The 12,311-nt window shown below is 50.4% G+C and overlaps 1 protein-coding gene across 1 annotated transcript in view; it reads left to right on the forward strand.

Annotated features, from left to right (window-relative positions):
- Positions 1-12,311, forward strand: part of NINL (ninein like) — a 170,334-nt gene that overhangs the window by 116,577 nt on the left and 41,446 nt on the right. The window contains exons 9-13 of the mRNA XM_088026673.1: positions 383-519; positions 1,854-1,994; positions 7,103-7,277; positions 8,354-8,464; positions 9,105-9,185. Coding sequence (XP_087882799.1) covers positions 383-519; positions 1,854-1,994; positions 7,103-7,277; positions 8,354-8,464; positions 9,105-9,185 — 645 coding nt within the window. The remainder of the gene's footprint in view (positions 1-382; positions 520-1,853; positions 1,995-7,102; positions 7,278-8,353; positions 8,465-9,104; positions 9,186-12,311) is intronic.

Consider the following 12,311-nt stretch of genomic DNA (forward strand, 5'->3'; position numbering starts at 1 on the left):
CTGCTTGCTTCTTGGTGGCACTGAGCTCAGGCCAGGTCTCCTCATGCAGCTCCCAGGGCCAGCAGGGTCCATACAGCACATTTTCTCACAGGGAGAAAGGCCTCTCCCCAGGCCTCCTATCAATCCCCATGACGTCCTCTGCTTGGGACATGCCCCTTCTGTGTCAGTTACTTTTTCAGGAAGAGGATCTCTGTCCAGCCTGGGTCACATCCACATCCATAAAATGAGTGGGGACAGAGGCAGAGACTTTACAGACAGAAAAGTTGTCAGGTGCTACCTACGGGACAGTGCAGATCTGGGCCTTGCCTGTTCTTAGGAAAGCCAGGAAGTGTTTGGAGAAGCCACACATCCTTTCCTGCCCAATGGGCTTTGCTATTTCCAGAGTCTCGACTTCAGTGTGGACGAGAAGGTGAACCTTTTGGAGCTGACCTGGGCCCTTGAGAATGAGCTCATGATGGTTGGTGGTGCCACTCAGCAAGCGGCCTTGGCCTGCTACCGCCAGGAGCTGAGCTTCCGCCAGTAAGAGCCCAGTGTGGTTGGGTGTGGGGGAGGTGGGTACAGCTGGCCAGGCTGCTGGGTGAGGGGCAGTCCTGGGAAATGGGCATCCTGCCCTTGTCCATCCCAAGCCAGTCCCAGGGGGGCAGGAGGCTTGACAACACCTTTCCCACTGGCTCTCCTTTAGAAATGGGCACTTTTGGGGGGACAGGAAAGAGCTAAGCATTCCCTGTGCGAGTGACATCCCCGTGAGTGATGTGAGGGGGGCTTGCTGCTTGGGCTTTTACAGCCACAGAATTTCAGGGTCACTGGCCTGTCTTCACACTTGGTGAGCAGCTTAGAAACTGATGTCAAGGTCCTCCCTTAGCCCCTTTTAGGAAGGTTCCAAGGGGGCATCTGAACCTGACACTCATCCTGCTGACACTTGAGCTCTTGGGTGCAGAGGCAGAAATCCTCCAGTTGGCAGGGATGTGTTCCAAGAGCAGGCAGAGGGCTCCTGAGCTGGGGCGGCTGGCAGGAGAGAACAAAGTGTTCCTCAGCATGGTCACCAAGAGCAAAGTGACGGGGACCGAGAATGCGTTCCATTTTAGTTGGGTTCGGCTTTCGATTAGCTGAGTATTCAGGCCATCGGGACAGTAGATTGGTGTAAAGATCATTTTTGTGTTTATTGATGTTCCAAAGCTGCAGAAAAGAAATCATGATTTCTCTCCTCAAGACTTTGCATCCCATTAGGTGCTGACAGGCGAGCTTTCTGACCTTAGGCAGTTCTGCAAATAGGACCACAGAAAGACTGTGCCTTGGGAGGGTAGAGGGAGAAAAGCTCCATGCTCCTTCAGGGGAAGAAACGGTCACCAGAATGGCAGGTGCCAGGGGTGAGTGCAGAGCTGCAGGTGAAGCCTGCTCTGGGTGACTCACCTAGATGTCAGGCTGCAGGTGTCAGGGTGTGACCAAGGCAGGATGATGGGTGGCCAGCCTTCTCCCCTTCATGTATCTAGTCCTGGATTCGGTGCTGGGGATCCCTGGGAGAGGAGACAGAAGGGGGCATGGGTAAATTCTCACCTGTTCTGGGCCATCTGGAGGTGTGGCACGCCATAAGGCTCTAGGCTCAGAATTTCTTGGTTCAGAAACTTTCTAGAAACCTTCCTTGACAGGTCATTTAGCCTCTCTCTCAGTATGTGCATCTGTAAAAGGGGCATAGTAGTTCTGGAAACCATTTCTAGGAGATGGTTGGTGGTGGCAGTGAGGTCAGAGCACAGCACTGCCCATGCTCAGTGCCCAGTTAATCATTCATGCAGACACAGGGCTTTCTGGGCCCAGCGCAGGTGTCCCCATCTGAACCTGTCTCCTTCCTGTGGCAGGGGGCAAGTGGAGCAGATGGCAAGGGAACGAGACAAGGCGAGGCAGGACCTGGAGAAAGCCGAGAAGAGGAACCTGGAGTTTCTGCAAGAGATGGATGACTGTCACTCTGCCCTAGAGCAGCTCACGGAGAAGAAGATCCAGTAGGTCTTGTGGTCATACCCAAGTCCAGAACTGCAGCTCCTTAGCAGCTGGGTGGTGATTTCCCAACCCGGCCACGGGTGGGTGGTGGATGTGGGGCTGCCAGTAGGTAAGGCCATGGTCATGAACATGGTGGAGCTGAGGCCCTCCTGTTTCACCTGAGCCAGTAGAAATCTAGAAGGTTCACCTCTGGGGATGTCCTTTCTTGAAGGAAGAGGGGTGCATTTAAAAAAGCAGCCTTGCTCTTTATGATGTGGGGACATGTGCAGGGGCATCCAGCTATGTGTGCCTGTGGGCTGCAGGGAAAATTCCTATTTTCTACTTTATTTATGGGGTCTGTCACCTTAACCTGGGTCTTCTGTGTGTGCCTGTGGCTAGTGACATGGATGAATGTTTTGAAAGAGGGCTGGTGAATGATTTTGGAGCCTGATGAAAGGAGCCTGACATGGTAGAAGGAGCCCAGAGCCCAAAACCTGACTCCAGGCATTGTGAGGTACAATGGGTTAAGCAGACCCCTGGTGAGTGGTCTGCTCCATTGGTGGGGTTGGTGGCTGGACAGACCAGAGGGAAGGATTTCTGACCTTTTATGGACACAGAACCCACCTCTCTGGTTTATTAACCAAAATATGAAGAAATCCAGCCCCTGAGGATCTCCCAGGTTGGGGCAAGCAGGGGAGGGGCTTTTCACCCCCCTGTGGGAAACAGTCTATGCTAGGCTTCCCTAGCTGGCAGAGCTGAGCTGGTTGTTCACCTTCTGGAAGCTTTTGTCACCTGGAGGTGTCCCCTCAAGGATAGCAAAGGGTGTGCACTGTGGAAAAACCAGTGTGCTGTACTCAGCTCTCAGTAGTGGTGGTAATGGGGGCACGGGGAGGCTACCGGGCTCCCCACCTCATTCTCCCTCACCAGCCCTTGCTGTGATCGTGGGTGGACGGAGCCCCTGAGATTCCTCATCTGTGAAGTAGGAATGGTGACAGACCGTCCTCTGCATGGGAGGGTACCAGTCAGTGTGTTTGAGCCCTCAGTGGGGTTTGGTATGTCATGCCTGTGGGTTAGCTGAGCATGGGCCTCCACGAAATGTATGACAAAGTGAAGCAAGAACTCAGGTGGTGTACATGGCTTCAGCGAGCACGTGTCTGAGAGCTTGTGACCAGCCATCTCATTCCTGTACCTCTGGGATGTTGCCTCTCACTGTCTTGTGTGGTTGTGGCATTTGAGGGGAACACTTCTCTCACACCAGCCCTGCCGGTAGCGTTGGCATGTATTGTGGCATGATGTACATGAAGTCCCTGCATACATGGCCCTGGGTGGGCAGTGTACGGGCCTTCACAGGACCTTTTACCTGCCCCCATCCACCTTACTGCAGGCTTCTGAGCACCATCCAAAAAAGGCCTGTTCCTGCCATGTGTGGGGACTGTCACAGTCACAGTTACAAAGCCCTCCCCCTCATGGCTCACAGCAGGAGGGATTGGGGGGTGCAGCCAGCTTTCGTGGGGCTTTGAGGTTTGCAACGTGGCCATAGCAGATGGGGGGTGGTTTCATGGTCACACAGGACCAGTTGATTGTGTCCAACTGAACAGTAGGGTTGAAGACCAAGAGCCTGTTTCATCTTCACCAGAGATGCTGGGCACCTTCACTGTGCAGCCAGAGATCTTGGAGGCTGAGGAGCCGGTTGGTCTTCTAGGAAGGAGCCTGTTCCAGCCTGTGAAACTGTGCTGTGTTGTGCTCCTGTTGTGCACTGGGTGTCCTGACTCACCAGCCACAGTAACCCCAAATAGGCCATTTTAGCCGTATTTTTCAGCTAAAGAAACTGAGGCCTGCAGCAGTGCAGTAGCTTGCCCACAATCACAATGTGGACTAAAAGTTGAAGCCAGGTCTCCTGGCTCCTTGTCTTATGCTGTCTCTGAGATAAGGGCATGAGGCCCTGGCCTGCTGTGTGTTGAGAGTGTAAGAAAACAGACCATTAGGCAGGAGGAACACTGAAGGGTAGAAAGCTTGTCACTTCCCAGGCTCGGGTCACCTGGAGTCACATACTGCCATCCTAAGTCCGCACATGAGGGTCCCACTGGCTCACCCTCCCATAGGCCCTGTGTACTAGGAGTTCGAAGGAGGATACTGGCTGTCCCTACTGATCTGCGGGGGGAGCAGGCTCTGTGCTAAGCAGGGCCACACATCTGAGTCCACGGGCCTCTGGAATCCCAAAGGCCTGGGATGCTCTTTCCTTCCTGGGGAGGCTGGGGAAGGCCAGATGCAGGAGGTTGAGATCCTGTTCTGCTCACCAGTGGAAGTCCACACCTACCTCTGCCTGGTGTGGAGAAGAAGTATGCAAGGGATGGCGTCAAGGGCATAGTGTGGAAGAGTGCGTGTGTGTATGTGTAGTGTGGAAAAGTACATCTGTGTGTGGGCGTAGTGTGGAAGAGCACGTGTGTGTGGACGTAGTGCGGAAGAGTGTGTGGGCGTGGTGTGGAAGAGTGTGTGTGTGTGTACAAGTGTGTACACATGCATACTTATTTCCACTGTTTCTGCATGAAAGACTCTCACAGGATAATGGTGATGTTCAGGAGACCAAAACAGTAAGGATCCTTTCACCAAATTTTCAAAAATATTTCCAGTCAAACCTGAGAAAATAAATAAACATGATCTCACTGGAAGGAGGTGTTAGTAAGGCTGTGGAGCCCGGGTTGGGAGTCCGGCCATGACACCTTGACTTCTGCATGGATGCTCTGGCTGTGGCCTTGCTGAGCCCCCCTTATCTCAATATGGAACATGGGCGGTGGTATTTATCACAAAGGAGCATTTAGTTAAGAAATAACTGCATTTTGTTTCTGCTCCTGTCAGCAATCAACAGTCTCTATTCAGCTGATTCCCTTATAGCATCCAGCCGTAAAGCCTCCCTTTTGACCGCTTCTTACTGAGCAAGTTCCTGTGGGTGGAATTAGAATGTTTAACCGGCTGGCTCTTGCAGCTGCCGTTGTATGATTTTGCTCACCTGACATAGTCTCCTTAGCTCCCTGACCTCACAAAACAGGGTGTGAGGTCAGCATGGGTTTCCACAGAGTGAGATTCTCATTAAAAATTAGGAACTGAAGAAACCTTGGAAGAAGACAGCAGAGGGATTGCTGACACACTTTTTCCTTTCTCGGTGCCTCCCCCACCTCCTCATGGCCCTTCTAACAGCATGGGTCTGTTGTTAGACTCCTCACTGACATCAGAGGCTTGAGATCCCCCCTGAGCAGGAGCAGGACTGATTCTGGTGCCACTGAGACCTTGGGTCGCAGCCTCATGGGGACTTTGGGGCAGGAGGGGCCCACAGGGGCCTGTCTAGACTGGAGCAGCCTGATTCCCACATGATCTTCCCATCTGCCCTGTGCTGTCACCTGTCAGCCCTTGGTTAATGTTGTTCAAGGGAGAAAACTCCTTTTTAAAGAATTATGTCCAAGAGCTAAATCTAAGTTGATTTTAGATGATCAGTTTAAGTAACTGAAAACTGATTTGCTTCGTCACAGCATGTTAGGCTTGATTCTCTCCCAAGCACATGGGAAGAATTTTATGATGTCTTTCCTGGGGTCAGAGAATCACAAACTTGAAAGCCTTATCTTGGTCTGAGGATCTGGTCGAGGAATCCATGAAGGCCCTGTGAGTTAGGATTTTGCCCCATGAGTAATGGAGCATTATCAGGAGTTTCTAGAAATAGCTGTTATGGCTGCATTAGGTTTTTTTTTATTAGAAGAGTAATAAATGATACATGTTCATTGTAGAGAATACAAGTAAAAATAAAAGCAAAAATTTTACCCAGAGGTTATCACTCCTGACGTTTTTTATGTCCTTCACTTCTTTTTTCCATGCACATAATTATTTACAAAATGATATCATATCATATATGCTTTTGTGATGACCGCAGAGCATCCCATTATGTGTATCTGCCATATTTTATTTATCCATTTTTCTTTTGTTGGATATTTCTAAAGTTTTTAAAGAATGGAGTGATATGATCAAATAGGTGTTTTTAAAACTACCCCAAAGGTTTGTGGAGTGTTACATTAGCTAGATTTGTCTTATTCTTTTCCCCTAAGTAACAGCTGCCCTTTTTCCGTCTCCTTTCCTGCTGGGTGTTCTTTCCTTCAAGTTCTGAAATGAGAAAGTCTAGACTGTCTGAAGGGGGCTGGAGGACAAACCCCTGTTGTTCTCTGCTGAGTTATTAACATTACCAAGCTCTCTGCTGAATGAAGTTAAGAGTTTCATTCATCTTCAGTCTAGATAGACTTGGTTTTAGAAATCCTGCTAAACAACTTTCAGTGATAAAACTAAGATTTGGGGGCGCCTGGGTGGCTCAGTCGGTTGGGCATCTGCCTTTGGCTCAGGTCATGATCCTGGAGTCCTGGGATTGAGCTCCATGTCAGGATTCCCGCTCGGCGGCAAGTCTGCTTCTCCCTCTGCCTCTGCTCCTCTCCCTGTTCTTGCATGTGCGCTGCTCTCTCTCTCTCTCTCAAATAAATAAATGAAATCTTAAAAAAAAATAAAACTAACATTTGGCATTTTTTTCTGCTGATAGAAATGGTTCTTACAAAAGAGAAGGCAGAAACTGAGGGGGGGATAATGCCTCCTACCTTCTCCTCTGATTGCTTTGGGATTCACTGTCCAGGTTTTATGTTGCCTGGGTCCTGCATGAGAGGCTTACTTCGGTACACATTTGGTTATCCAGGCTGCCCTGGTGTGAGAGGTGGTGGAAAGGCAGAGGACATCAGAGAGGTCTGCCCACAGAGAGCATTGGCTAGCTCACTCCAGAGGCTCCAGGGACCTGCTGGCTTCCCTTGTCACCTCCCCTAGCCCTCGGGGTGGGGGGGGGCATCCACCATCAGGCCCAGGGTAGGGGGGCTTTAAAGGAGGGCCCCTGCCCTTATAGCATATGCAGTTTAGCTGCGGTTCACTGACCCCATCTGTCAAGTGGGAACAGTTGAGTCCCAGACAGTGTGTCCAAGTGCTACAGGCAGGAAGGTTCCAGGGAAGAAAGGCTATGTTGCCCGGGAGATATCCCTGGAGAGGTGGGGGTCAGTATGGGCCTGGGGGGCCCCTTGGGACCCAACATGACATATCATGTGTGTGTGCCTTGCAGACACCTGGAGCAGGGATACCAGGAAAGGCTGAGCCTCCTGCGGTCCGAGGTGGAGAGGGAGCGTGAGCTGTTGTGGGAGCAGACCTGCAAGCAGAGGGCTGTGCTGGAGAAGGACCTGGAGCACCTTCGGGCCGAGGAGGTCAGCCTCCAGGAAAAGCTGACCCTCGCCCTGAAGGTAGGTGGGGAGCAATGTCTCCCCAGGTCCTCCTGCCCTGAATGACAGAATGGAGATCGCCTGAGGGTTCATCCTCCCATACCCCACATTTTCCTAGTCAGGGACTGAATACCTCCTAGGAATCTTAAAGTTTACATTTCCATGGTAGGGAAATGCCTGGGATTTCCAGCTGAGGAACGTTGGCTGCAGCCACAGAGATAGCACATTTCTCAGCCAAAGCAGAAGGGGTCTTGGCTTTTCCACAAGAGGCATTGCCCCTGCCTTCTCTCTGGTCATGGGGCCAGCAGGATTGGTTGAGACCTGTGTGGCTCAGGGGGACAGTGGTCAGAGAGGGTCAGCAGCAGCCAGCTTTGCTGCACCGCGCCCCCCCCTCCCCCCACCACCGGAGACCAGAGCATCTGTGGGGTCAGCAAAAGACCAAAACCTAAAGCCCACCCTGCTGGAGTCCTGGGTGTGTAGCCTGAAGCAAACGGGGTTTTCGGGGCTTTGGTGAATGTCCTGCGACCCACAGACACCCTACATTTGGTTCTATCCAGTGAGGTGTCCCCTGGCCCCATGTCCCCTGGTCCGTCCTGTGCTCCTGCCTTCTTCCTGCTCTCCTAACGTGGAGCCTGCAGATTCTTTCCACATTTGCCTGGTCTCTGTCTCCCTGGGGGAGAAGCTGTGTCCTTGCCCGAACTGTTTCCTGTGTCAGTGGGCACTGACACCCTCCCCGGGGGGACATCTGAGCTGTGAGGGTGCCATTTCCAATACCTCATTTAGACAACGGCTCAGAAAGGATTGCCCCCAGCCTCTTCTTGTGTTACTCATGGCCTTCTTGAGCATTCAGGCCAGGAGAAGAAGGGGCAGTGGGGAGAGCAACAAGCACTGGTGAGGGGCTCTGTGGGGTTGGTCCCCAGCACAGACTCCCCTGCAGGTGCCAAGGAAGTGAGCACCAGTCACGTTGCATTTGCAGGTTTCTTCCTTGACTGTGAGTGCTGCTGGGAATAAGTCTCTGACGCAGAGGGGAGACAGGCTGCCTACAGCTCAGTTCTTCACCCCCAAAGCCTGGCAAACTGCTGGTTTGTGTCTTGTAGGAAAACAGTCGATTACAGAAGGAGATTATTGAAGTTGTGGAAAAGCTTTCGGAATCAGAGAAGCTGGTCTTGAAACTGCAGAATGACCTGGAGTTTGTGTTGAAGAACAAGGCAAGTCCTTTTGCTGATTCTGAGTCTCTGGGTCCTGGGTAAAAAGTGTCAGGGACTTGAAAAAGAATACATAGGTGAGTGAAGTCAGTTTTTTCCTACTACAATTCTAGAATGGAGAGAAAATCAGCAGGGCAACTTTCCTTGTGTTTTCTTGCTCTTTGTGCCAGTGCAGGGGTACTGGTACACCCTGGTGACACCATGCCTGTTGAACATTTAGTGACAGTGCCATCTGCACAGACCCCTGTGATGGGTTCTCAGTGGTGAGGGGCACAGAGGAGAGCTCCATGTCCATCACGAGGTGCCCCCATCTGGCCCTACCCTTCACCTAGAGTAAAGAAGGGGAGGAGAGGTGTTGCACAGAGAGGTCCAGGCAGGGGGTGTCCCAGGCAGCTGAGGTAGGAATGCACCCCAGGCTCCAGTTGGGAGTATGATCACCTTCCATAAATTCAGAGCATCCTTTTGCCTTGGGATCTTTTAAACGAGAGGAGGGAGGAGGAGGAGGAGGAGGAGGAGGAGGGGGGATGGAAGGCTATACTTGGAGATGCTGAGCCTAGTGGAAGGAGCATGAGAGGGTGATAGCACACATTCCACCTGGCCTGAGGTCCTGTCTGTCATTTTCCTGTGTGGGTCTGACTTTTAGCTGGAGCCACAGAGCACAGAGCTCCTGGCCCAGGAGGAGCGGTTCGAGGAGGTCTTAAAGGAGTATGAACTCAAGTGCCGGGTACGTGCCCCGCCCAACCCCCTTTGCCATCCTGAGCCGTCACATTACCTTTGTCTTGCCCTGCGACCATTGCTCTTGTCTTTGGTGCATGGAGCCCTCATGCACCCCTGCCCCACACCCCCCCAGCCCACTTTGCAGCAAGAGCAATGGTGCTGGGGAGGGTACTAAGAGCTTGGCGTTCCAGAGACTGCCTGGTGCCAGAAGGCCATGTAGCTCTCTTGTAGCCATGCCTGCTAAGAACAGGGTATGGAGCCCATGACACGGTGGATGGTGCAGGTCATCAGGGTCTGACTGGTTTAGACCTGGATAGTGGTGTGCAGGCCTTGTACTTTGCCTTCCTGCCTAGAAACGGCCTGTCATTCATGGTGGGCCACATTCCTGGCCTCCACATGAATGGTAGAAGGTCAACAGGAGCATCCTTATATGAGCAGAGCAGGTAGAGCTTCTGATCTCAGCCTGTGTTCTACTGACGGGGCCTCCAAGTCTCATGTTCCATAAGGAGAGGGGACCCAACTTGCCTACGCGGTGCCCGTGCTCAGCCCCACCAGGGCAGGCCAAGGGTGTGAGACTGGCACCAGCTCTGAAGCCCCCCTCAGTGTTTGAAGGCACCATGCAGGTAGCCACACTTACCAGGGATCATCCATTCAGTTAGAGACACCACTGAGCAAGGCCTAGGTGATGAACCACGTCAGTGGTGCTGAAACATATCATGACCCTGTTACACTCTTAAAATTAATTACCCAGGATCCCAACAGCTAAAACATTATTGTGTGATATTCAGGGTCTATTACCAATTCACTTCTTAATGATTTCCCTCCAAATTAAAGTCAGAATTGACTTTGTTCCTGCTGCACGTTGCTTTGGCAACACCAGAGGATAAAGGTGAGTGCATGCTGTTTTGGAGTGTGATGTGACCTACTGCTTCCTGCCCCCTGCTCTTTCCTCCACTCCAAACCCTGAATACCAGGGTACCCTTCTGAAAATCCTGTGTGTGGTCAGCTGTGGCACCCTCCTCCTGAACCTCCTCGTGGACGTATGCTAGGTTTGGGGTTGGGGGTCTGTCATGATGGTTGGATTGCAGTGACATGTCATGTTTCCTCCCTCGCTTTAAGCTTGTTGCCTTGATTTAGAGCCTGTAACTAACCATCGACTAATACATTACTTTAGTGCACTGGATCTTTCAAACACGCATAAACCCCATCTTTCTCTCACAGGACTCTGTTACTTAAAGAACTGTTATCATTTCACTTCTTCAAATTTGATTTTTTGAAACATCAGAAATATTGTACATATTAGTGTTAGTTAATCTATTTATTTAGAAATTGGTCTTTTCATTTTTTAACTATTTTTGGTTGTTTCAAACTTACATTTAGAGCATAAAAAAACCTTTTTATTGGAAAATAATTTCTAATACATGAAGTTACAAAAGTAAAAACAGTGGCAGGGACACCTGGATACCCTTTGCCCATATTCACCTGTTGTTTACATCTTGCTCTGTGTGCTCATTGCATACTTGCTCACTTGTGTGCTGTGTGTGGAAAATCACAGTGATTTTCTGAACATCTGAGAGGTATTGATATGCATCATGGGGCCACTCCACCCCTCAGCAGGTCAGTGCGCATTTCCGAAGAACAGGCTTAGTCCTCCTACCTTGCAGAGGTGTGCAGGTGCGCTAGAGTTGATTGTTTAGTGCTCAGGAGTTTTGCCAGCTTCTTGTTAAATCTTTGATAGCTTGAAATCAGCTATGGTGGGAGTTACTTAGACTATAGAAATGTGCAGAAGCCAGAAGTCTGGGCTTTTCTTCCTGAAGACCCCGCTTCCCATTCTGCCTAACTGTGGCACACTTAGTAACTTCATGATTCCCACTGATACAATACTTTAACCTGCTGGTCGTATTTCAGTTTTGTTAGTTAACCTAACAGTGTTCTTTAGAGCCTTTTCCCCTGAAGTACAGGATCCAGCGTAGGGTCAGATGCTGCCTTTAGTTGTCATGAAACATTGTTTTAGACCATTCAGGCTGCTGTAATAGAAACGACATAGACTGGGGGGGTGGCGTATAAACAAGAGATTTCGTTCCCACAGTTCTTGAAACCCAAGTAGTGAATTACAGAGACTACCTCAGTGGAGCTGCCTCACAAGATCACTTTATTTGTAGTAACAGGGAGACGGTTGGGAGTAATTAAAATACAGCCAAACAAGGGAAAGCAGGCTCCTTTTACTAGGGCTTGGGATGAATATTCAGAGGGGGATTTTCACATTATAATGAGGCTGAGGTAACTGTGGGTCACTTCTGGCACTTTCTGATTCATCTGTAGTCGGGCCTCCTCAGATGCTGTTTTTTCCTTTCCAGCAGTTTATTAGTTTGTTTCTAAAAGGTAAGATTGACAGCTAGGCAGAAGGCTGTAGGAGTTTAGTTCCTAAAAGGTAAGATGGACAGTTAGGCAGAAGCTTCTACTAGAAATTTCCTGAGCCCTGGGGGTCAGGCGTGGCCCAGTGTCTGGTGAAAGCTCTTTTCCTGCGACAGACTGAAAGCTGCCTTCAAGGGAGCTCTCTGGGGTCTCTAACACAAGGGCACTGATCCCATTCATGAGGCTCCGCCCTCATGACCTGATTACCTCCCAAAGCCCCCCTCCCCCCAATGCCTTCAAAATCTTCACTTTGGGTGTGAGGATTTAACCTGCGAATTGGGGGTGGAGGGAAGGAACATCCAGTCTACAGCACTTTCCTACAGCTTTTGTCTCTGATGTGGGTATTTTTATTTTATTTTTTTAAATTTTTATTTATTTATTTATTTTTAAGATTTTATTTATTTATTTGACAGAAAGAAATAGCGAGAGCAGGAGCTCAAGCTGGGGGAGTGGGAGAAGGAGAAGCAGGCTTCCCGCCGAGCAGGGAGCCCGATGCGGGGCTTGTTCCCAGGACCCTGGGATCATGACCTGAGCCAAAGGCAGAGGCTTAATGACTGAGCCACCCAGGCGCCCCTGACATGGGTATTTTTAAAAGTGATATTTTTAAACATTCTTATTTTGTCTTTTTCTGATATTTCCTTTGGATTAAATTGAGATTATGTGTTCTCAGTGGGACAGCATAGGTGATGTTAATTTTTGATCACCTGGTCAAGGTGTT

This window comes from Eumetopias jubatus, unplaced genomic scaffold, assembly GCF_037043125.1.
Source record: "Eumetopias jubatus isolate StellerSeaLion01/CBP00866 unplaced genomic scaffold, mEumJub1_p1.0 scaffold_9, whole genome shotgun sequence".
In the NCBI taxonomy this organism is placed as follows: Eukaryota; Metazoa; Chordata; class Mammalia; order Carnivora; family Otariidae; genus Eumetopias; species Eumetopias jubatus.